Here is a 27,310-nt window from a genome sequence, read left to right as displayed (position 1 = left end):
ATGATGTTTTCTCGTGTTTCCTTTTTTTTTTCATAAATTGATTACTACTCAATTTGATGCTAAGGTTAAGATTTAGCTAATTGATAATGAAATCAAGTATAACTTTAATGATTATTTAGATTCATATGGAATTTTGCATCAAACTAGTTATCAAGGTATAAGTGCTCAAAATGATGTTGTCGAAAGAAAAAATCGATATCTTTTGGAGGTTGCTAGATCACTTATTTTCACTATGAACCTCCTAAAGCCTTATTGGAGGGAGGCGATCTTGGTTGCTACTTATCTCATTAATCAGATGCCTCTTCGGGTCCTTGATTTTAAATGTCCATAGAAACCTTAAAGGGCAAGACGAATTACCTAGTTTCACCGAAGGTCTTTGACTGTGTTTGCTTCGTTCATTTTCGACATGGGAGTAAACTGGATCCTCGAGCAATCAAATGTGTTTTTATTGGATACTCCCCCACAGAGAAGGGTTACAAATGTTATCATCTGCAATCTAGAAAGTATTATGTAAGTATGGATGTAACATTTCGTGAGGATGAACCCTACTTTTTTCATCACAACCATCTCTTCAGGGGGACGTTATTGAAAATGAAGAGATGACACATTGTTCTGTTACTCTTCCGATAGAGAATTTAGTTCCAGCAGAGAGTTTGGTTTAAGAGAAGACTAGTGGACGGTTGTTGGATAAGCCTAATTTAAGGACATACACTAGAAAAGACAAGAAAGAAATGTCATCATACAATCTACTTTATACCCTGACTCTTCATTGTCAGGTGAGTTTTCTTTACGTAAGTTTGATACTGAATTAGAATTACCAATAACCCAACAAAAAGATGTTAGAACTTGTACTTTACATCTTATCTCTGACTTTATCTCTTATGATTCCTTATCCCCATCCTGTAGAGCTTTTGCTTTGTCTTTATTCTATATGTCTGTTCCATAGGATTGGAGAGATGCTATCATTGATCCAAGATGGAAGAAGGCTATAATTGAAGAAATGAGGGCTTTAGCAAAAAATGAGACGTGAGAACTAGTTAATCCTCTTGAGGGTAGAAAATGTTTGGCTACAAATGGGTGTTTACTATCAAGTATAAGACTGATGATTCAATTGAAAGACTCAAAGTCAGATTAATAGCGCAAGGATTCACTTAGACATATGGAGTGGATTATTAAGAAACATTTTCTCCAGTTGCTAAATTGAACACGATTAAGATCTTCTTATCATGTGCAGCAAATCTCGACTAGGACTTACAGCAGCTTGATGTAAAGAATTCCTTCTTATATGGAGACCTGGAAGAAGAAGTGTATATGAGAGTTTCTCTAGGATTCGAGGATAAAGATACTCAAGGGAAGATATGTAGACTGGAAAAGGCCCTATATGGACTAAAGCAAACTCTCAGAGCCTAGTTTGACATATTTAGTAAGGTCATGGTGTCGTTTGACTATCGACAAAAGTAATGCTGATCATACCCTCTTTATAAAACATCACAAGGGTAAGATTACTCTCCTTATAGTTTATGTCGATGACATAATTATGACAAGAGATGACAAGTAAGAAATGACCTGACTTAAGAAACAATTGGCTCAGGAATTTAAGATCAAAGACTTAGGAAAGTTACAATTTTTCCTTGGAATAGAAGTGGCCAGATCGAAAGAGGGAATCTTTATTTCCCAAAGAAAGTATGTCTTAGATCTTCTAACAGAGATTGGCATCTTAGGTTGCAAACCAGTAAAATCACCTATTGAGAGTAATCACAAGTTACAATAAGGGATTGATGAAATGGTGGATAAAGGGATATATCAAAGATTCGTCAGAAGATTGATTTATCTCGCACATACTTGACCTGATATAACCTATGCGGTTAGTTTGGTAAGCTAGTTTATGCATGATCCTCACAAAACTTATGTGCAGGCAGTATTGCGAATTTTGTGCTATTTGAAGTCTGCACCGGGCAAAGGTATTCTCCTCCAAAAATAGTCATCTCAAGATCGAAGTATTTACAGAAGTAAATTGGACTGGCTCTCTTGATGACAGAAGGTCTACAACAGGTTATTGTACTCTTGTGGGAGGAAAATATTCACTTCGAGGAGAAAGAAACAAAGTGTTGTGGCTTGATAAAGTGCAGAGGTTGAATATAGGGCCATGACTCAAGGCGTTCGTGAGTTTTTATGGCTGCAAAAGATATTGGAAGAGCTAAAGTTGTTGAACGAAAATGGATCAACCTTGTACTGTGACAACAAAGTGGCTATCAGAATAACTCAAAATCCAGTGCAACACGATAGAACCAAGCAAATCAAAATAGATCGTCATTTTATCAAGGAAAAAGTAGCCAGTGATGCCTTAAGTCTATCTTATCTAGCATCTGAAAAACAGGTGCTGGATGTTTTTACTAAAGGGCTCAACTATAAGACTTATCACAATCTTCTTTGCAAGTTAGGCATGCGAGATATCTATGCACCAACTTGAGGGGGAGTGTTAAGAATCTTTTGATTATTTGATAGCAATAATTAGTCTCTTTAGAGATTACAACTGATTTTTAGAGATTCTAATTAAGAGATATTTTTCTTAAGTTGATCCAACCTTCATGTATATATAGTTGTATATATTTCTAAGAATTACATACTTTTGAGTAAGTTTTTTCTCAATACATTAGAGTCTTCATCTCTAATTTCAACACTTTTCCTCATGCACATCACAGAAAAAAAAATTATGATTTTCATGCATTAACCACTTCCCATAATATCTGAATCATGTTGAAAAATCTAAAAGTTGTGACGAGCAAGCAGGACCAACAGCGAGTATGAGAGGTTTTACCTCTTCTAGAACAGAAATAGAGGGTGGAACATAGTCTAGCTGGCGAGCTCCATGATTTGAGACAACAATCCCATCAACCCCTACTTCAACAGCCTTTATTGCTGCCAATGTTGTTGATATATCAAATTCAAGCGACTCTTTTTATATCAAGGACACAAGCTGACTTTAAATAATAAGCCCCTAGCAATTGTTCTAAGAACATTTCTAATTCAGAAAGTTGAAATGTCCATTTCATCATTTACGATATAGCAAGAAACTATAATGCAACTAATTTGATGAGCCTCTTCTTACCATCTTCATGGGTAAGTACTCCCTTGAGCAGAACTGGCAAGTTTGTAATAGATCTTAACCATCCTATATCCTGCAAATGTTGCGATTAAAGGCTTCAAGTTATCAGGACTGAAAAAAAAAAGGGAGCTTAAATGCCAAGTGACTAAATGGCAGTAAAAATATACATATAGGAGCTTCCTTAAGAGCCTTCTATCAAACTTTTAAGCTGATGGTAATTAAACAATATAACTATTTAGGTTAGTCCTGTACATTCACAAGTTACTTCTAATATAAGAATGGGAAAATATGAATTCCAAAAAGCATGTGACAAGTCAATCTATCCTGTTTGTTGGTTTATACTCTATACCTTCCAAGACAAAGAGGCATCAAATGCAGTGTTGGCATCAAATGCTTCTATGTTTGAACCGTCATCCTGTAAAAGTTCAATATACTAGATGAATACGACATGCTTTAATGAATCTCAGCTTTGAATAGAACTTCCAAGGTAAAATATATTCTCAGAAATGAACAACATAAACATGAATATCATCAGTGAACCCCAAAAGCTGAGCCTTCCAGCTTGGAGATACCACACTGCCCTATCCAAGGGTGATTTGCCTTCATACTGTAAGCCAGATAGCAGAAAGTAAAAACTATACTTTCTTTTTTCTTCTGAACATGGACATAAGCATCAATGCATATTCCTTTCCATTAATATAGCAGTGGTCAGACATTGCATACTGGTATATTTAGCAATAATTGGGAAAAATAAAGTATCACTTACAGTGGAAACTTGAGTCGATACAAGACCTTCAAAGTTCTTCAATTGAGGGTTAACCATTCTACAAAAGTATTAAAAATTTTAAATGAAAGGCATAATTTCAACCTCAAGTCGAATATGTTGATATAGGGAATAAAATTTCAGCCCTATCCATAGCATATAAAGAATTTATATAAATTTGCTAGAATGAAACAAAATGAATGAATAATGAATAAGTATGTGACTTGTTCTTTATGTCTTTCTCCCTTCGACCAAGCCTAGGGCTATCAACCGTTAGGACAATGGCCTTGTATCCACATCTTTCAGCTCTCTGTACTAAATTAGCAGATATATCTCGCCTCTTGTATACCTATTCAGTAAAGGATAAATTATCAATCTCTGATAAATTCAGTTCCTTTTTGGGATTTGAAATATGAAACAAAAAATGAAGATTCACTGGAATAGTTGGAGCAGCACAATACATAACACTGGAAGAACCGAACAGCATTGCAGCTTGAAGCGACCTCCTCAATAGTACAGGTAGACCTGTAGGATAAAATCTGCATTCATAACACAATTCAGTACTCACATTTAGGCAAGCCAATGAACCTAAAACTAGCTATATTATTTTTGTACCATTATTGTATCACATGCAGCAGCTGCTCTGGCTGTGGCAACCTCACCTGTTGAAACACACAACGAAAATAGTAAAATTGGTACTTGAAATAGTAAAAGAAGTAAAGGACAGCCTAAGAAGATTCAAACCTTCAGGGTGTGCCCACTTATGCTTAGCACTTGGAGCAATCAAAATGGGCGCTGAGATTTTGTAGCCGAGAACAGTTGTTGACAAATCGATTCTGCTGATATCAACAAGTATTCTTGGCCGGATCCTGAGAATGGAAGTAAAGAAATGGGTAGAATTTTCACCTTGCTACCTACATTACTTTCATTACCACGTTTAACAGCTTACGTAATTCCTTGAAATGCTTCCACATTTTGTTTTAGTGTGTACTCATCCTCAGCTCCACCACTATAATAGTCATAGTATATTTTGGGAAGGGCTTGCCTAGCCAATTCTTGGAACTCATTAACATTAACTGGTTCACCTTCCATGTATTCTGGAACTAAAGATGCAAATACAGCAAAAAGAACAGGTATTATCAATGCTCCAGATCCTTTACTTTTCTATATTTGATTTTATGTCAAAATTAAATCTCTTTTGAAGAACAACCTAAAATGATATTGCTCCTATGCAGAGAATCTTAAAAGATTCACATTTTATCATGAAAGGACTTTGATTTGAGATATATATATTCTTACCAGGACATAGACTAGACTAGTTTGAGAAAAGCTAAGGTTCATAAGCAGCTAAGCAGGTTTTATTCAGAATATAGTTCATAATAGGAAAATTAGGCACAAACAAAATCTAATAAAAAAATTACAGTAACAAACAAAGTTCATGGAGAATAAAGTTGAACACTAACATTTAATTTTTCCCAGAAACCAAGTCGATAGCTTATGCTAAAGGCCTATAACTCTCTCTAGGAATGTCATCATAAATGATTAAAGATTAAAAGGAAACTGAAATTTGATCCAACTGAAGTTCTCACTATGTTTACAACATACCTTTGAAGATTGAACTATATCAACTTGACCCTGCAAAATCACAGTGATACGAAAATTGCAATTTAAATCCATGCAACAGCACGTATATGTAGACAAATGAATATGATTAATGAGTTCCCTTTCTGCTCTCACGGTTTGTCGTTGTTGGTGGTGGGGTTTTTCTTTAAATACATATTTAATATTGACAGGCTCTACTACCTTTTTGCAGAGGATAGAGATCTTATGGTCACGAATCCAGTTACAAGAACCAAGAAATATAGGGAGTGGGCAGAATTAAACTGAAAATTTTGGAGTGAGGCCGAAACAAATGTTTCTTACCATTTATTGACTAAAATTTATCAAAAATTAAAGGCCTGCCAACCCCTTTGATGCTGACCTTGGACAGCTTTCATTACTTGAATCAGCTTTCCTCACCAATTGGTGATTACTGAGAGTAAAAACAATCAGCTTTCATTAAGGAAGTACCTGGTAGGAGGAACATCTCTCGTTTAAAATAGCAGATGCAATAAATAATCAGCTAAAATAAGTTTGTGCGAACTCGAGAAAAATACTTAGAGATTTAGAGAGAACTCGTGTTGCATGTAACTTAAAAAATTCATGGGTGACAACTGGGCGACACCAACTCATGACCAACCCATAGAAAAGTTATTATTACAAGGTCCTTGTTATGTATTTTTTTTTACATACCTATTAAAAGTAAGAATATTCTAGGAGAAAAAGAAAAAAGAAAAAAATAATATTTGAATGGGTGCAATCGTTCTCTTTAGCGGCACTAGATATATCTTTTAAAAAAAAAAAAAGCATTTCAATTGGAAAATGTGTCAGAAAAAAATTCTATATATTTTTTGTTGTCATCGTTCTCATTGGCGGCACCCGTGTCCAATTTTTTTTTATATTTTGGTGCCATCAAGCTGTGTGGTAGCTAAAAAGATTATATATGTCCATACCCGATGGAAGATCAATATATGTTGAAGTAGTTGGTTTTTTTTAAGAAAATGGAGAAGTTTTTGTGATCAGTCGTAGGGGAGAGAACATGAAAAAAAAATTAAGTGTTGAAAAAAGGGGAGAAAATAATTTTTTTTTTGTTTTCGATTTTGTGTTTGTGTTTTAGTTAGAAATTTTGATAGCTTGAAGGTATGTTTTATTTAACGGTGATTCGGTAGAGCTCAGACACTGATGTATTTCATTTTTCATTTAGGGAGTGCATATCACCTTCAGATTTTATTTCCTAATTGATAATTATGCGTTCACGATTTCAAGTAAAAATAGTGCTCTCAGTTGACAATGGTTATACAGTCATAGGTTCTAATTGGTTATGTTGTCAAGGGAACCCTTTAGGGGAAGAGGTGCCAATTACGATGGGCACAAGTTGATGGTTGTCATGGTGCGACAATGATTCTAGTTATTAAGGTGGTGCATTAGATGAAGGTCGATCGAACCTTTTCTCACTAAAAGCATCCTTGGGTCACGAAATTGTTGATGGACTCGAATAAAGCAAGGTTGAATATCATGGGATTTTCAATGGACCTGATTCAAATTGGAAAAAAAAAGACAAATAAAACAAATTGGAAAAAAATTGAAAAAAAAGATGAATAAAACAAATCAGAAAAAAGGCTTGAGTTGGTTGGCATCGGCCTACCACCTATTGTCGATTTGACCTCACGGTTACGCGCAAGTCAAGCTTTTTTTTCTTCTTCTCCCTACTCTCCCTATATAAACCCCAATGCTACCCCCTCCCCACTAGCTGAAATTTGGGGGAAAAAAAGAGAGAAATTGAAAATTTTGTATTTTTTTGTGTTATTTGAAGTTTTGAGATTGTTGTGTTGGCATTTTGGGGGGAAATTTTAATATATTTAATGTATGTGATTTTTTAATTGTAATAATTGGTATATTATAATTTAATGTTTAATTGTATTTAGTTTTTTGTAATGGTGATTAATTTTTTTTATTAATTATGCAGATATCACAATGAGTCTCTTCTCCAAGCATCCGATCACACTGCACTGGTGATTAAAGAGTTGATAAAATATTTTGATATTTATTATTCACAAATATATTTATAGAGTTGCGGTTTAATTTATATTTACTTAGTCAATTTAACAAATGTGATTATACGATATGGACAGGATGAGTACTGGGTGTTAATGTTTCGAGTCCATATTCCAAGGTACTGCTCGGACGAACAAATTATACCATAATTGGATGCCGCTAGATTTGGAATAGTGGTATTGGTCTGGATGTTTGACTTGAGGGTGGACTTAATATTTGCCTTGGTTGAATGGTGGCGCCCAGAGACCCACACTTTTTATCGATTGTGTGGGGAGTGGACCATCACCCTGGAAGACGTCACAATGCAACTTGGGCTCTCAATTGACGATGATGCAATCACGGGTCCAAGTAAAGTGGACGAACCTTTAGCCCTCCGATACCAATTGCTTGGACCTTCACTTTAGTAATAGGGAAACTAGATTTACTAGTTTGAAGTTTTCTTAGTTGAATGAAAATTTTCAAACCTTATCGAGCAGTGCCACTAAGTCGGAGCTGATATGCGCTACTCAGCCTATATATTGCAACTGATAGGGGGTACTTATGCCGAACCCAAATAAGAATAAGTTCCACATTATGTACTTGCCTCTATTGGTAGATTTGTACTAGGCTCGTTCCTACAGTTGGTGCTCAGCGATATTGGTGACGTTATATCGTAAGCTTTGTCGGGCGACAAAGAATAACACACAATATATATGTGGATGTCTGGTACTTCTGCAATCTTGGGCTCTGTACAGGATGCCATTTCTGGCATCAGGGAGTCACCAACCACATGTGTAGCCACTTGCAAATAGGTTAAATAATTGTAAAATTGAATCAAGACTATTTTTTTTTTTTGGAATCTATGCTAATAAGTTTGCTTCGTTTTTAGATGGTATACGTGTTCGAGTATTAGGAAGTCCAAGACACTCGTTGTCTACTGCCAGATGATAGAGGCATACGTCGGGGACAAAGTAATATATATTTTTAACTAAGTTATATTAATTTTATTTAATTACTTTGATCATGTCATTTGACTCATGTAACTATCATCATGTTAAATATTGTGCAGTTCATGTGGATGTCATATTTCGCACTAGACGTTGGTTGGCATTCCACCATGGGTTCATTACTTGAATCAGCCTAATTCTCTCGAATGAGAAAATGATCTGTCTTGTGTTACCTAAACTATGGTGAAGCCCAAGCCCCAACCTCCGAAGTCATATTCACAATCAGAAGATACTTCTTACCATTTGGAGTTGCAGGTTGATAGCTTTGGTATAGGGTCCCAAAGCTAAGCATATCAGACAAAAATTCCCTATTGTAATTCTAATTATCAGTAGCCGTAATAATCAATTATAACCGATATGTTTTGCTTGACACCCCTGTATTCATGTAACATCCTAGTTTTGCTAGATTCAAGTTTGTGACGTGTAGTTTCAAAATAGTTTGTGTGGTGAAGTTGTAACACCCAGTTTTGGCGGGTCTCGAGTTGGCGAGTAAACGGGAATAATCTGTGTGACAAGATCCCAGTCACCCAATCGTTGCTTTTTATGGATAGCTCGGGCTCATTGTTCTCGGAATGTATGGATTTGTATAGAAGAATGGATTGGTAAGTGTATCAAGGATTCTTGTGTAATGAGGGTATCACCAAAGGTAAGGTGCGCCAAGTTGGCCTAGTTACTGTGTAAGTTACATTCTAATGAGATGGTAAGGACTGAAAGAAGGGATAACTCAAGGATACGTAAAGATTTTTGGATCCTTGTATATATTTTTCTACAACTGTAAGTCACTAGTAAGGGCAATCTTGAGAGTTAGTGACACGTGTCCAGTTCTACTATGAGAGTATGAGTTTTATATATTATGATGTGAGCTTTAGAAGAAAATGGATTTATCTTCTTCTTTCTTTTTGAAAACACCATTGCTAACTTGCTTTGAAGTTGATCAAGGATCTTTCTTGCTAAGTTAAAAATAAGGATCGGAGTTCATATAGAAGGTTGTTTCATATCCTTGGCAAGTATTATAGACTTGCATGTTGACTTTTGAAAGTGTAAGTCTATTTTATGTGCGTAAATAGTACGATAAGGAAATAAGGTCTTGCATGAAAGTTATCAAGGTTTCAGATGATGATAAAAGTTATATAAAAGAGTTTTAATGGTATCCTTATGTCTTATAAGTAATGATTGTTGGGTTTTCATGTTGGATGTTTGGGATCTGGAGATCAAACTGCTATTCTTGGGTGTCAGGTAAGTCCCTAAGTCGACTCATGTATGTTGTATGTTGTTTATTCTAGATACTTTTGTGAAAGATTGTATGATGAATATACTGATATATGAATGTTGGATAAGATTTGCATGTATAGTTTGTATAAATTTGAGAAGTATAAAGTATATGATGAGAAATCTAGAGTCGAAAGTATGACTATAAGAGAATTTTTGATATGTATGTTAAGTTTGGTGCAAATACATGAAAGGTCTGTTAAGTGAGTTTGTGTTTGTTCACCATGGTCGAGTCTAAAAGAGGCCCGTTGGGACTTTAAAAACGATCTCTAAAAGGAAAGCCCATGGCCATGGCACTATATCATGTAAGACCATAACTGGTGGGTCATGGCAAACCTCACGAAATGTGAGTCTAGGAGAATCCCTATCGTGAACACGCCAGGAAATGGAAGCCTTTGTGGCAATCTATGAAATGGAAACCTTTGTGGCAACCTATTAAATGGAAGCCTTTGTGGCGATCTACAAACTGAAAGCCTTTGTGGCAATCTATAAACTAGAAGCCTTTGTGGTGATCTAAGGAAAGGAAAACCCTTGTGGCAAATGAAAATAGGAACGCCTTTGTAGCTCATATAAAAGAATGGCCCTTGTGGCAACCATTTGAAGGAAACGCCTGTGTCAGACTATGAAAGAAAGAAATGGTGTTCTCGAATAACTCTAAAGGTATAGTATGTGTGGCAAACACTGAAGGAATAGTATGTGTGGTGAACACTAAAGGGATACTATGTATGGTGAACTCTGAAGGAATGGTAAGTATAATAAACCTTGAAGGAAAAGCCTTTGTGGCGTATCATGTTACACTTTTGATAAGATAATCTAATGAGTTTTCGTGGTGAGATCTATATGAATTGTTGGGGCGGATCCTGCATGGTTTTAAGATAAGAATAAAGAAACTGGAATGTGCCAGGGCATATGGCGAATTCGAAGTATGAGTTAGGTAGACTTGAAGAACAAATCTGGGTAAAGGTCACGTCTGGTAAATTGAAGAATGATATCTGTTTGTAATTATTAGAAGAAAAGTAGTATTCTCTAGGAAGAATCAAATCGTATAATTAAAGAATGTATCTTCTATCTATGTATGAAATCATTCATGGATTTTGAAGAAATGATATCTTAGAGTATGTATGTAAGAATAACATTATTTTGTCTATATGGGCCTTTGGAATGGGTATGGTTAAGGAATCACGAAAGTGAAAAGTGAAGAACGTGAATACTGTTTAAAGATACGGAAAGTAATACATGATTTCAGAGTCAAGGGTGACATCTACGATACGAAGAATGACATTCTAGGAAGGTATTCACTAGAGACAAGTTGAGAAACAAAGAACAACAATATGGCTAATTGAATTGCTAGATGCAAAATACAAAAAAAAAAATGATTCAGGTAAATGGATGTTTATCTCATTAAGTTCTCATGAACTTACCTATGTGCTTTATGTTATAGGTATGTTGATTTGGGTCTACACCAGGAGGGACGACGCCAAGGCTTCACAAAAAAAGTGGCAAGGCCAACTATTATGCATACAGAGTGAGTTAGTAACATAAATGTAATCAGTAGCATTACTTAAGATCTGCACTTTAAGATAATGTAATTAAGGTTTGAGGTTCACCTGGAAGTCTTTGTAATAGAAATTCTTGTACGATATTGGTAATTGTCCAATGCATATTCAATTGAAATTTTAGTTGAGAGATTTTTTTAAAGTAAGTTGTAATAATTATGAAACTCAAGTATGAATATTTAAGTATAAGTTAATATTGTGTTGTAACAGTTAAGATCCAGATCTAGTGAATCGAATCGGGTTGAGGGCGTTACAGAAGTAGTATCTGCCTAAATATTTCTTTTGGCGTATAGGATGAGCGTATTCTAATCGTTGTGTAAGTTAATGATAGTTCTTTGCCATATTACCATGTTAATTGGAAAATGATTACATCAAAGTAAAAAGGTAGTTATGGTATGAGTTCATGCCAAAGGTATAGTGTGCCTGTATGTCTGAATTACCGTTCAAGTTATGATACAAGGTAATCTAGTTAGGAGTCAACTAGATTGTATAACTGAGTATTTAAAATATTTGATTTTCATTTATTTCATTTTTAGATTCTGTAGGCCATTATGAAAGACGAGCTCAGAATTTAGGTGACACGTGTTGAGCTCTTGTAAGTGAAATTGGACTATCTATATATGTGTATGGGCTTAGAGATAGAGGGTTCTTCTTCTTCTTCTTTCTTCTAAAACGCTGCTATCTAATTCTTTCTAGAACCAAAAGCATTTCTATCTCTTTTAAGTTAGAAGCCGTAATTCTAGATCTCATCAGTAATTACTACCGGTCTAGGTAAGTAATATGATTTTACATGTTCAACTTAAAAAGAGTAGTCTGTAAAGAATATTTGAGTATTAGAATGAAATTATGAAACTTTGCTTGGAGATTGTCAGTGTTTGAGATGCAAAAAATTATTTTTGAATGAGTCTTTGACGATGTTCCTATGTTTTATTAGCAGTGGTTGGTACAATTTCTTAATGGGTGTTGAGTCTAGAGTTCAAGCTATTATATGTGGGTGTTAGGTGAGTTCAATGCTGACTCTTGCATGTATACTACTCATATCGAGAAAATACCTATAAGAAATTGTTATAACTATGAATCTAAAACTATGAAAAGTATAATATGTATATGGGTAGTGAATCTGACAAACTCAAGTATGCGATGATTAGTGTATAAGTACTGGAATACTGAAGTATGGTTGTATATGTAAGTCTGGAATGTATGCCATGGGATGTATGTTCTGTTGGTTGTATATTAGAGAATGAAAATGTTGGGATTAGATTTTGTCAGTGCATGAAGAGTCTGTAAAGTGAGTCTGTGTCTAGTCACCGCGGTGGTGCTTAATGGAGTCTGTTAGGACAGAAACATGAACTTTGTACGAAGCTTTAAAGGAAAAGTCCATGGTCATGGCAATCGCTGAAAAAGGAATTAAGGATGGCGTATGTTGCCAAAGGTTCACTGTGTGTCTCAAAACGGTGATGGACAAACCTCACACGATATGAGTTTAAGAAAATCCATATCGCAAATACGGCAATCTTGAAATGTCTAGGTGGAATTTTGTAAGCCTTTTTGGCGAACTTTGAAAGAATATTCATTGTGGTGAACTCTAAAAAAAATTTCTTTGTGGTGAACTCTGAAAAATAGTCATTATGGAAAACTCTAAAAGAATAGCCTTTGTGGCAAACTCTGAAAGAATAGCCTTTACGGCAAACTCTAAAAGAATAGCCTTTGCGGTGAACTCTGAGTGGACTACCGTTGTGGCATACCCTAATTTGGAAGCTCTATGGCATGTTTTATATGAATATTTAAATTACAAAGTAAACATAGTATGATATAAGAGATCTATTAGTTACATGGTAAGTACTATATAAGGATAGATTTGACTAAAGTTAGTGAATTGAAAAGATATAGAGAAGAAATGATATAATATTGAAAAGATGATTCTAATTAAAGGTTTGTATCTATATGTTTGAAGATTGTATCCGCCAACTATGTATGTGCTCATTCATGATAGGTGATTGTGCATTGGTACTGGGTTGAGTATGCATATGTAATGATATTTTGAATTGTAGGGATATTTGAAGAGGAAATTGGTTAGGATATAAGAATGTTCAGATTGAAAGATATAAGTAAAGAATCAAAGTCATCGATGGGAAAAAAATGAATTCAGAGTAAGTATGGTTACTAGTGTGTTTAAAGGATAAAAAATAGAGGAAGTATTCACCATAAGTAAAGTTAAAAGTTGAGAATGACTTGTGCAAGTATCACTAAGGTAAATGATGTTTTTCTCACTAGGTTCTTATGAACTTATCTGCATGTGTTATGTTTCAGGTTGGATGATGTAAGTTGTGATAGAAGGGATGATGCTGGGACTACGCTAATGGAGTGGCATATCGGGTTATTATGCATACAAAGCATGCTTAGTGGCATTTAAGACTCAGTAGTACTATGTAGAAGTCTATACTTAAGATAAAAGTAATAAGTTATGATATTAGATAATAATTTTTGTAATTAAATTACTCTACTTATCTTTGTATATGTTATTGTTTATGTGATCAATAGAAATTGTAAATAATTGTGGTATGTAATGATAGTCTGAATTTGTGTTTGTATTTGTGGGTTAATGGAAAGACGAAAATGTGCAAGTGTACACAATCGCAACAAGTAATAAAGTGACAAGTAAATGTCGAGTTATCGTATCCACAGGGACTGTAAAAAGGAATATTTATGAAATTAATATTAAAACACTTTGGTGATAGAAAATATTTTGGTTTAAAGATGATTAAAAACTAAGGGTTAAAAAATAAATAAATAAATTTAAAAATAAAAAGGTTCTAATGCACAATTTCAAATAAGGTTTAATCAAGATAATATAATTGTGTTGGATTAATTACATTCCTTTAACTTAGAATTATTAAACTTATGTTTATACTGCTACGAACAAATTCACGGCAACTCGGCAATTTGCTAACTACTGCTCATTCATACTTATTAAATTAATCAATCTCTTGAACATTTTTCAATGTCAATCCAAGCGATTAATCAATCTTCACAAGCATATAAAATATCAAGTGAGGTAACAGAGTATTTCTACCTTGAAATAGTTTAATCATAATAATCTTGCAAGTTATGCAAGGCATATGTATCGCCAAATACAATGCTAAATTAACTTCAGCTACCTTAAAAGAATAAACATGCACTGATTAATTATTGTGTCGAGTATTTAAAATTTCAACACGATTTAATAATTAATTCATTAGTTATCTAACAATTAATATTGCAAGAATAACATAGGCATGATTTTACTTAATCAAGCATCTTACCGAGGCCTATAACAACCCAAACACAATTTCCATAATTCAAGCAGGCAAAATATAATCAACCCAACATGGATTAAATTCGAGCTAGATTGATTAAATTAACCATTTTAATAGCATAAATATTCATAAACATTTTTTTCAAAACAACAAAAAAATTTAAAAAGATTGGGAACAAGAAGCAAATCCAGTGTTTCTCCGTGGGTTGACTGATTTCTCCATTCTTCATTCTCAGTTGTCCTCGGCTATCAAGGTGACTTATCAACACTTTAATTTCTGCTCAACAATGGCTGATGAGGACCTTTTTCCCAAGAGAAGAAATTTGCACTTGAACAAAAGGGAAAATGGGAAGGAAAAGTTGAGAGAAAGTGAGAGACGAGAAGAGAGAATGAGAGTGTCAGGGATGAGTTTAATGATTAGCAAGGGGTGGCTTTTATAGCTGATTGTGGCTGCAAAAAATAACAAATTCCATCAGCCAAAGAGACCTCCCTTGGTTGGCCACACACATGGCAAAGTTGAGAGATTCAACTTTGCTAAAAATAGCCTGGGGCAAATCCATAAAGCCACATTTTTTGGAGGGGTTTGAATGCAAGGTTGAAAGTTCTTCAATGGCTTCTTTGCAAGCTTATTTAGTCAGCTAAAATGCTGATTTGGGTCAGCATATGGACGGTTCTTGGCAGCCCAATTGGTGGCTGGTTCGGCTCACTAGATCCGGTTCAACCAATGCGGTTCAACTTGACCCTTTTTTTCCATAATTAATTAATAATAATTTATTTGGCCCAAATTAAATTTGGAATAAATTAAAATTAATTATATTATGAATTAACACACATTTTTGGACCATCTTAGGCTGGAAATAAATTTACCTCGATGCTTCAAATTGCTTCTCGGTTTTATTCTTCAAGCATTGTTTACCGAGCCAATTTTCGCCCTTTGTGCGAATTTGTCGAAAATAGTCAAAATTAATCAAAATTAACTATAAAATTAATTAAAATTCATCATGTTCATATTTTTAACATAATTTAATTAGCTTATAATATTTAATTATTTTTCGACAATAATTTAACCGAAATAGCATGATTTTAAGTTAAAAAGGTCATGTAAAAACACATAAATTTTCGTGTTTCCAGTTAACACCCAAGACTTGAATCTGGTGAATCGAATTGAGTTGAGGGTGTTACAATTCGTAATATTCCATCCCTTGGGAAAAGCTTTGATCCTACAAGAAATTTTTCGAGTATGTTGAATACACCAAATGGATCGTCCGTGGATGATGAACATGTCAGTTCGGGTGAGGAGGATATGGACCGCAACTATCAACCCCGACACCAACGGAGGGCGCCACAACGTTACACCCCTAAAAAACTCCAGGTCCTAACATTTTTTATACTTGTAAATTTGATAATTTATACCATATTTGTAATTACAAAATTGTACATATTCGAATAAGAAATTTATAATAAATTTATATTTCCACAGTCATGCAATTTCTCTTTATTTTTCTGAACATCGAACCTCAAAACTGTATCGATACATTGGTATAAATGCAATCGGTACACAGGATTATTTTCTCAACCTTTCAAAACATTGAAGCCTAAATTGGTATCGGTATCGGCTATAGGTGTCAATACTTATGATTTTTTATCTCAGTTTTTCAAAATATTGAACTTGAAATTGGTATCTTATCTACCGCAATTTGTTGTAGCAAATTAAACTAGTTTCATACTTAGAGGAGCTGAAATATGAGAATTTTATTATATTTTATTTAGTTTTTCTATTTCAGTTTCAATTTAATAAAAACTGTGATTTGAGCCGATTTTATGAACTTAGCGGCAGAAGTAGGCCTAAGGGAAGACTAATGTATTTGGTGAGTGTTCAAGACACCATTCGAGGGCATGAGAACTCGAGGTTGGTTGCCATGTTGGAACACGAAAGTTCAACGTCACAACACCGTGAGTAGAATGCCAAAATAGCCATACAACCTTTGGTGTCATGACATAGCTAGACGATGTCGCAACACACCTCTGAAGTTGATCCTAAGTCAAGCAAATTACGTTCAGTGTCACGACATAGGCAATGGATGTTGCGACATTGGCCCTATACGTGAAGCATTAACAAGATGAGAGTGTTTGGGTCCACACAATGTATTTTAACGTAAAAATGCCAGTCGAACTAGGGCTAAGGATGATGACCGACCTAATATTATAAATAGGCTCATTAAACACTTGAAAGCTCTTATCTCTATAACTTAGAATTTTCCTTTCAATTTAGTTTTCAGTTTTAGTATTCTTTTGTACTTAGGATTTATTTCAGTTTGTTCTTCGGAGAATCTGGCTTGTGGATATAAAGTAACTCTTCGTGGAATTATACACTTTATTCAAATATAGTTCAAGATTCTTCTTAAACTTTTACTCTTGATTCATTCTTTATGTTTATTTTCTTCGTCAAACTTATATTGTTTATGGGATCTATGAGGAACTAATCCTATTATGGGGAATTAGCGAGTGGACATGTGATTCATTAATTTTGATGTAGGGTTTCTTATCGGATCAGTTGTTTGGGATAGGTAGACCTTAAACACTAAGCCTGGTAACCCTAGAAAGTCATTTAGGTGGGAATTAACCCAAAATTGGCATTGCCTATTCGTGAACCCCTTACCCCAATCCAGTCTGTATTGTGAGGTTGAGATATAGATAGTTCTTGTCGAATCATTACTTTAGTAGAAGATCGAGAGATCCTATTAGGTTAGTGACTAGTTGCTTGAGTAGAACCCGAAATAGGAATTAGTTATGACCACCGAAGCAAGCTAATCACCCATGTTTAGATTTGATTGAGTTAGCATATAAGTTCTTCAGTTTTATTATGTTTTGCATGTTTATTTAGTTTTTTATAAAACCAATTCTTTTTCCTTTATGTTTCATTTTACTATAATTTATTTAAATTACTAATTAAATCTATTTATAATTAAGTTAATATTAATTTAGTACTCGCCTCCCTTGGGTAGGATCCTCAGAGTACTTACCAACTCCATTGTAAAACTATATTATAACTTGACCCGTATACTTGCGGACACTGCCTCGATTCCTTATTTTTTTAGCAATATTCACACTCTTGATGTTGATACGTTAGGAGGCGGTCAAGTTGTTGGCACCGTTGCCGAGGAGGCAATGCTACTGAATTAATTTTAATTTTTGTGTCATAGAATAATTTGGAAAAGTTTAAATTATAGATATGATTTTTATTTAATTTTTACTAACGTTTTTATTTTCTTTGTTGTTTCAGTGTATGACTCAAAGTAGGGGCATACCTATAGAGTCACCCACTGATCCAGAAAAACTAATTCGTAGGAACCGTCAATAGCAGCAAAAGCAACAACGTAAATAATTTTTTTCAATTATTTAAAGATAAATTGGCCATGATCTAAATGATCTAAAACAATCTGCAATTTAGAGGAACCTTGATAGAGGACCCAAACCAACACTTAAAACATTTTCTCCAACTTTGTGAAACATTTCAATTCAACAAGGTCATCGATGACACTATTCATTTTCGAATGTTCCCCTTCTTCTTAATCGATAACACTTTTTCTTGGTTAGACTCGCAAACACCAAGATCTATCACAATTTCTTTTCTATCAACAAAACGATCCAACTATGGAGGGAGATCGCTACATTCAAGCAATTAGAAAGAGAAAGCTTTCACAAAGCTTGAGAACATTTTAAGATGTTGATCCAAAGATGTCCACGTCATGGTTTACCTGAATCGTTGAGGTCGCAAATGTTTTATAATGGGTTGGATGACACTGTAACCCCCAAAACCCGACCTAGACGTTATGGCCGAATCTCAAAGATAACATTGGCCATGTTCATGTCCCAGAAAATCATTTAACTGTTTTCTAATGGACGTCTTTAATTTTAAAATCTCATCTTGATTTTCTTTAAAAGAGGCCATATATTGTCTATAATTTTTCTTTTGAAAGAGTTCATCGAAATCGTCTATCTTTTTGAAAAATTCAAGTATTGATAGTTTTCAGAAAACATAGTTTTTCAATTTAAAACATCGTAGTGGACAATTTATACATTTAAAAACTTGTTTATCATTTTGAAATATAGGTATAATATAACTTGTAAACCATTAGTTTCGTGAGCAAGTGCTGTTGAGTTTTGAAAACATAATATCGAGTTTGAAAACATTATCGTTGAGTTGGATTAATCATATTGTGAAAAATTCATCATTTAATTGTTATTTGATAAAAACCTTTTAAGTACTAGTTTAAAAACATTCGTCATGCAAAACCATCCAAAAAACCATAATAAATCCAAGTCCAAAAAAAAAGTCCAAGTTCACAACCAAAGTCCAAAGCAATTAAACACATTCCAAAATAAGGAATACCATAATATAGTTTCCTGAAAAATGACTAAGAAAACCTTCGTAGCCAAGCCCATCTTAACATCGACTATTATATGAAAATTCAGAATAAATAGGGGTGAGCTTTAAAAATTCCAGTGTGGGTTACAAATCATAATAAAATAATTTAACACATAATAGGAACAATGTAAGCAGATCATAAACATAAATAACATTCAATCGCAAAATTACATTTATCAGAATGCATAGTGACGGTGTCAATGTAACACTTTTTCAGAAATCAATGTAGATTTGTAGAAAATAGAACATACCCATATCTGCTACGCACCATAATGAGTTCCCCAAAACTTGTCCATCCAATAACACACCAATATTGTGGACAATCCACTAGATAGTGCAGTCGAGCTGCCAAAAATAGAATATTGTGGTCAAGCCACCAGATAATGTAGATATACTGCAAATATAGAATATTGTGGGTATACCACTAGCTAAGTCATCTTGGGTTTCCCTGCAACAATGACCCATCAGCCTAGGTTGCCTGGTAGCAATGGCTTACTCATATCAATATGCAGTTAAACTGCTAGATACTTCCTCCATAGACATTATCCCTACCCCATGCATATGATATGGCATACGGAAAAAAATTTATAGTAGGCATGCTTTACATGCGAACCAGATTTATTTTCGGTTTAACACATTGGCATTCTTGACATGCAAATGAAAATAAAAAATAATGGCATGCTTAACTTGCGAGTCAAAATTAGTTGAATAGCATGCTTAACATGCGAATGAGAATATCAGAATATTAACATGTTTAGCATGTGAATTAGAACATCAATAATTCAATATCACGTTTATTATACATACATATTCAAATCACCATATATCAAATATCGTGAGTGTAAGGAAATCACACATCAACATTTTTAACAGAAATCACACAATCGCATATTTCATCAAAAACTTGAAATCCTCCTTTAATGGTTTTTTTTTCTAACAGATACGAATCATTTATGTAATCGCCAAATAACACTTCTTAGATACTTAATTAAACAATAATAAAAAATTTCTCAAATATATATATATTTTATGTTGATTAAATAATATTAATTATTTTTATCAAATAAAACCCCACACCTTTGCAAATCTGATCACAAAGGTTCCGATCCAACTTCTAACAGAGGAGATTGCTTCTTGAACCTTTATGGATTAACCATTCATATGTATTAGAACGGGTTACTCAAATAAATAATCCTTCAATATTATTTTATGGAGAAATACTTACATAATAGATTGCCTAATCGCACTTTAACACAAGTTGTGTATGGATTCTGGGACTTGAATAGCACTTCAATAAAATTGTTAAACCAAATTAATTTATGTTGTCTTACCCGAATATGTATGTATAATATATACAAGAGTGAACCAAGAATAGATGATTGACTACACTTGCGTAGTAATGGAGGAAAGAGGGCTCAATAAATTCCCACGATATGTTGATTAGAGAGAAGGATTCGATACTATTAAAAAATAATATGATGTGAAATAAAAGTTAGAAAATAGAATGGGAGGTAACCCTTTAATGAACAAAAATAAGAATTGAGGGATTACAGAGATGAATTTTAAAAATAGGAGAAAAGAAGAAATTCAAAAAATTTTGGATAGTGGTCGATAGCAGTGACGATGACATGACGTCGATGGCGTAGGAGAGGTGGTGGTGAGGTGGAGGTGCAGCCACATTATGTGGCGGTGGAGTGGACGAGAAAGAAGAAGAAAAGATGATTTAGGTGGTGAAATGGAAGAAAAAAAAAGAAAAGGGAGAGAAGCAAGGTGGAGGACAGCAAAAAGAAGGGATGGGAGAAAAATGAAAAAAGAATAAAAAGTGAAAAGAATATGTCTAGGTGCACGGCCGACCAAGATAAGGTAAGAGAGGAGTTTTTGTAAGTTGAGGGGACAATGGCACCAAAAGTGGATCATGGAAGTGAAAAAGGGAGAACTTTGGAAATGTTTACCTTAGTTAAAGTTGTCAAAAATTTACCTGGTCTAAACAAATAAGTGTAGTGGCGATGCATTGATTCCTTGGGTTACCAAGTGGCTTCGCTAACACCATGATTCCATAAGACTTTCACAAAAATAATATACTTTTTCCTCAATCTCTTTACCTCGTAGTTCAAAATATGTACTGGCTCTTCTTCATAAGTTATCGGGTTTCACCTCGACCACATCAATTGGAGTCACATGGGATGGATCAGAATGATATCTCCTCAACATAGAAACATGGAACATGTCATGAATATGGTCTAGTTCCATAGATCTCAATACTTTCTTCCATGGTGAAACCTTAAGGAAGACTTGATCCCCAACACTGAACTCAATATCTCTCGGCCTCAAATTGGCATAAGACTTTTGTCGGTTAAATGCTACTTTGAATCGATCCTGAATCAGTTTTACTACATTCCTGGTTTCTTACACCAAGTCTTGACCCAATACATTATTTTCTTCCAACTCGGTCAAACATAAAAGTGTACGACACTTATGACCATACAGTATATTCATAAGAAACCATCTGGAGACTCGACTGAAAACTGTTATTGTACGCAAACTTGGTTAACTGGAAGTGTTCCTCCCAACTGCCACTGAAGTCAATCACACAACCCCTCAACATGTCTTCCAAAATCAGTATAACTCTCTCGGATTGACAATCAGACTGGGGTGAAAAGCTGTACTAAATTTCAATCGAGTTCCCAAAGCCTCGTGCAAAATTTTCCAAAACCAATATGTAAACTAAGGGTCCCGATCGAAAATGATGGAGAACGGTACACTATGCTGTCTCAAAATCTAAAAAATGTACAATCTTGCCAACTTATGCAACAAATAATCGGTAAGGATAGGAAAAAAATGTGCTGACTTGGTCCGCCGGTCCATAATAACCCAGAATAAATCTTTCTTTGTAGGTGTCAAAGGCCATCCACTAACAAAATCCATGGTCACACGCTCTCATTTCACTGAGGGGTCTGAATAGGTTGTAACAAACCCAAGGGAAACTAATGCTCAACTTGAACTTGCTGACACGTCAAACACTTACACACATACTCGGTTACGTCACGCTTAAGCCCTGGCCACAAATACAATTCTCTCAAGTCTTGATTCATATTATTTTTTCTTGAATGCATGACGTATGGGCTACTATGCACTTCTCGAACCATAGACTTCCTAAACTCTCGATCATCGGGCATATAGTATCTTCTACGGAAGCACAAAACTCTAACAAAATTAAGGCTAAAGTCGGTAATCTTACCTTCCTCAACCTATCTAAAATGAGGTGTAAGAGACTCATCAGCAGATTGCTTCGATCGAATCTCATCCACTAAGGTAGGCCTCACTTGCAATTCCACAAGTAAACCTCCACCATCAGTCAAAATCAAGTTCACAAACATCACCCTTAGATCAGTCATCAATTTCCTACTCAGTTGCGATAATCCCCTAAGTATAGCGACTCAGTCTGAAGAATTCAGCCTCTTATTCGACCACAGATCTATCCCTTTGCTTAAGCTCGATGAACTCTAGTCTATGATCCTCGACATATCGAGTACCCACATATTTATTCTAGAAAACATGTAGAAAATATTCCCATGCCAGCCTCTCAGTTTGAATAGCTCACATGATGGCTTGCCACCAACGGTAAGCCTCATCTATAAATAGTGATACAATACCCCTTAATTTTTATTTGGGGTACACTCCAAGTTATCTAAAATTATCTATGATCTCTAACCAATATTTAACTATGGTAGGGATCATCCTAGTAACGCCTTTAAACAATTCAACTCGGTTAGATTAGAGCCTCTCTACAATAGTCCCACAATTTCTTGATCCACCTTGGGCTCCAGTAACACACTATAGTGTCCTAAGCATGGCCTGTGACACAACATCTCCAGCAGGCTCCTAATGATCCTCCTCAATAGTATGAGTAGTTTCAACCTGGTTAACCACTGGTTCAAGTTCAGTCACAAGCTCAAGTGTGTGCACTCATGATGCAGATGAATCTATTTGGGTTCCAAGACCTTGATCTCTACGAGCACTCATACTCATAGTACGAATGCCTTGTGTACTCATCTTTTTATCAGATTCTTAAGTTTTATGAAGGTTTTATCTGACAATTAGAAATAAGCTTTCATTATCAATTCAGAATTTTTCAGTTTTAAACTTTTGTTCTTATAGTATCAGTATCTATAGTTTTCAAAATCTAAGCTTCACAGTATAGTTTTTAGAATCTAAGGTTTCGTAATCTATAATATTTTACATTCTCACAATAAAATTTAATAAGGCAGAAGTACTTATTTGGGCTAGTTTTGGAGTCTCAAATTCTCAAAATGGAAATAAAAAAATTTAACTAAGCAATGATTTTTCCCCATAAGCCCTTTTTCAAAAGTATGCATGTATTATTTTTTTCAAAAGACCATAGTCTAAGGTTTTGAATCGAGCTCTGATACCACTAAATGTAACTCCCTAAATCTGACCTAGACGTTATGGCTGAATCTCGAAGATCACATTGGCCATGTTAATGACGATGAAAATCATTTAACTATTTTCCAATGACCATCTTTAATATTAAAACCTCATCTTGATTTTCTTTAAAAAATTCCATATATTGTCTATAATTTTCCTTTCGAAAGAGTTCGTCAAAATCGTCCATCTTTTAAAATTCAAGTATTGATAGTTTTTAGAAAACGTAGTTTTTTCAATTGAAAACATCGTAGCGCAAAATTTATACATTTAAAAACTTGTTCGTCATTTTGAAAAGGTAGGTATAATATAACTTGTAAACATTAGTTTCGTGAGGAAGTGGTCTTGAGTTTTGAAAACAAAATATCGAGTTTAAAAACACTATCGTTGAGTTGGATTAATAATATTGTTAAAAATTCATCATTTAATTGTTATTTGATAATAAATCTTAAGTACTAGTTTAAAAACATTCATCATGAAAAACCATCCAAAAACCACAATAAATCCAAAGTTAAAAAAAAAGTCAAAGTTCAAACAAATTCCAAAACAATTAAACAGATCCCAAAATAACGAATAAAAAATATAGTTTTCTGAAAAATGACCGAGAGCACCTCTGTAGCCGAGCCCGTCCTAACCTCGATTATTATCTTAAAAATCAGAATAAATAGGGGTGCGCTTTAAATAGCCCAGTGTAGGCTGCAAATCATAATAACATAATTTAACACATAACATCAACAGTGTAAGCAGATCATAAACATAAAGAACATTCAATCACAAAATTACATTTAACAGAATGCATAGTGATGGTGTCAATGTAACACTTTTTCAGAAATTAACACAGATTTTCAGAAAACAGATCCTACCCATCTCTACTACACACCGTAATGATTTCCCCAGAACTCGTCCATCCAATAAACCACCAATATTGTGGACAATCTTCCAGATAGTGCAATCGAGCTGCCAGAAACATAATATTGTGGTCGAGCCACTAGATAATGCAGATATATTGCCAAATATAGAATATTGTATGTATACGGCTAGTTAAGTCATCTCGGGTTTAACACAGTAGGCATGCTTTACATGTGAATCAAATTTATTTTTGATTTAACAGAGTGACATGCTTAACATGCGAATCATAATCAGAAATAATGGCATGCTTAACATACGAATCAAAATAAAAAAAAGGCATGCTTAACATGCGAGTCAAAGTCAGCTTAATAGCATGCTTAACATGCGAATAAGAATATCAAAATATTAACATGTTTAACATGTGAATTAGAACGTTAATAATTCAATATTATTATTATCGTACATACATATTCAAATCACCATATATCACATATCATGAGTGTAAGGAAATCACACATCAACAATTTTAATAGAACACTTACGTGAAATCCTCTTTTAACGGTTCTTTTCTATTCCATACGAATAATATATGTAATCACCAAATAACACTTCTCACGTACTTAATTAAACAATAAGAAAATATTTCTCAAATATAGATATTTTATATCGATTAAATAATATTAATTATTTTTATCAAGTAAATCCCCACACCTTTGCAAATCTGATCGCAAGGATTTTGATCCAACTTCTAACAAAGAAGATCGTTGCTTGAACCTTTATGGATTAACCATTCATACGTATTAGGATGGGTTACTCAAATAAATAATCCTTCTATATTATTTTATGGAGAAATACTTACGTAATCGATCACCTAATCGCACTCTAACACAAGCGGTGTATGGATTTTGAGACTTGAATAACACTTCAACAAAATCGTTAAACCGAATTAATCCATGTTGTTTTAGTCAAATATGTATGTATAAAATATACAAGAGTGAATCAAGAATAGAAGATCGACTATGCCAACGTAGTATTGGAGGAAAGACGACTCAACAACTTCCCACGATATGTTGATTAGAGAGGAGGATTCAACACTATCAGAAAATAATATGATGTGAAATAAAAGTTAAAAAATAGAATGGGAGGTAACCCTTTAATGAACAAAAATTAGAATTGAGGGATTACAGAGATGAATTTTGAAAAGAGTAAGAGAAAAGAAAAAATCGAGAAATTTTAGGTGGTGGTCAACGACGGCGGCGACAGCAGCAACAGAGGTTGTGGTGAGGTGAAGGTGCAGTGACCTTATGTGGTGGTGGAGTTGAGGAGAAATAAGAAGAAAGGATGATTTAGGTAGTGAAATGGAAGAAAAGAAAAAAGATAGGGGAAGAGAGAAAAATGAAAAAGTAAATAAAAAGTGAAATGAATATATCTAGGTGCATGGCCGGCCAATGTAAGGTAAGAAAGGAGCTTTGGCATGTAACACCTCAAACCCGGCCTAGACGTTATTACCGAATCTGACGTGTCACATTAAAGTGTTTTTTGAAAACCATGTTTTCATTAAAAACCCTTCTTGAAATTTCAAACTTCTTGTCATTTAAGAATTGTATAAAACCTCAGTTTACATTTGTTTATTTTCAATCGAGTTTTATTAAAGAAAAGCTATTACCTTCAAAATCTTATTGTTGCGAAAGCTAAAGTGAAAACAAATGATTTACGAAAACGTGATGTTTAAAAATTAAGGTGCGGAAACGTAGTGTTAGAAAACAGTTACTGTTTTGTAAACCATGTTCTACTCCTAGCAGATATAAATCCTAATCACATAAAATCCTAAATTTAAAATCCAGAGATTATTTAGGCCTTATTACAACCCGAATCAAAACCAAATTGCTTAAAACAGAATAAATCATGTGCAGTTGTGTGGCTCTCTCCGAGTCCCTCACAGCTCCAAACCGTCTAACGTTGGGGATTACCGGAAAGGTTAATAACGGGGTGAGTTTATGAAAACTCAGTGTGTAATCCCTTTATTAAAGAAATAGTCAGTACAACAAAGTCTAAGCCTAAGCCCTTTAACAGTAACAGTACAGTGTGGGTCTTAGCCCAATATAGTAATGGTGACGATTGGGCCTTATCCCCCATCAGCCTTTGTTGGGCCTGAGCCCATACCAAATGGCACATATCACATATATCTAGGCCTAAGCCCATCTGAATATCAGAATCAGTATATGCAATGCATAAATATCCATACCAACCCTGCACTCTGTCTCCTGTCCAACCCTACACTCCTGTGTGGATTAAATCGACCCACCTATCCCTACACTCCTTATGTAGCACTGGTTGCGGCACTAACCAGTATCGCAACAAAGTTGCCAGTAACCAGAATGGCTAAAAGCCGAAAACAGGATAGCTATAAGCTATAAACAAAATGGCTACAAGCCATAAGTACAGTAATATGATTGGCACAAAGCCATCAGTAGTAGTAATATGATCGGTACACAGCCATCAGTAATAGTAGTATGATTGACACAAAGCCATTAGTAGTAGTAATATGATCGGCACATAGCCATCAGTAATGGTAATATGATCGGCACACACCCATCAATAATGGTAATATGATCGGCACAAAGCCATCAATAGCATCGCAGCAAAGTTGCAGTAACAATTTATGTGGCCAAGCCACCAGTAACAGTGATTGTGGCAGAGCCACCAGTATAGTACTTCCTCCATAACAGAATCCCCACCCCATGCAGTATGTCGTGTATGCAAAATGCCATGCACAGAATCAGTCATACAAATCACAGAAAAATCAATCATTTAAATCACAGAAAAATTAGTCATTTAAATCACTGACAAATCAGTCTTTTACATCTCAGACAAATCATTCATTTGCATCACAGGTAAATCAATCATTTAACCCTAAAGGGTAAAATAGTCATTTTACCCTACAGGGGCTTTACGATCAT

At 34.5% G+C, this 27,310-nt stretch overlaps 1 protein-coding gene across 4 annotated transcripts in view; it reads right to left on the bottom strand.

Annotated features, from left to right (window-relative positions):
- Positions 1-27,310, bottom strand: part of LOC105772673 (peroxisomal (S)-2-hydroxyacid oxidase GLO4) — an 81,709-nt gene that overhangs the window by 14,878 nt on the left and 39,521 nt on the right. The window contains exons 1-10 of one of the 4 annotated variants that reach the window (XM_012594082.2): positions 5,475-5,760; positions 4,819-4,972; positions 4,614-4,738; positions 4,485-4,531; positions 4,331-4,408; positions 4,094-4,218; positions 3,873-3,930; positions 3,456-3,521; positions 3,110-3,179; positions 2,819-2,919 (exon numbers count right to left, since the gene is read on the bottom strand). In XM_012594082.2, coding sequence (XP_012449536.1) covers positions 2,819-2,919; positions 3,110-3,179; positions 3,456-3,521; positions 3,873-3,930; positions 4,094-4,218; positions 4,331-4,408; positions 4,485-4,531; positions 4,614-4,738; positions 4,819-4,961 — 813 coding nt within the window. In that variant the 5' untranslated portion in view covers positions 4,962-4,972; positions 5,475-5,760. Of the gene's footprint in view, positions 1-2,818; positions 2,920-3,109; positions 3,180-3,455; positions 3,522-3,872; positions 3,931-4,093; positions 4,219-4,330; positions 4,409-4,484; positions 4,532-4,613; positions 4,739-4,818; positions 4,973-5,332; positions 5,444-5,474; positions 5,761-27,310 lie in introns of those variants that run through there. The other 3 variants (XM_012594080.2, XM_012594081.2, XM_052632447.1) reach the window with 3 other exon arrangements.

The sequence above is a fragment of the Gossypium raimondii genome, chromosome 6 (genome assembly GCF_025698545.1).
Source record: "Gossypium raimondii isolate GPD5lz chromosome 6, ASM2569854v1, whole genome shotgun sequence".
Lineage (NCBI taxonomy): Eukaryota > Viridiplantae > Streptophyta > Magnoliopsida > Malvales > Malvaceae > Gossypium > Gossypium raimondii.
Note: the sequence above shows the minus strand (reverse complement) of the source record. Positions and strands in the feature narration are given on the sequence as shown.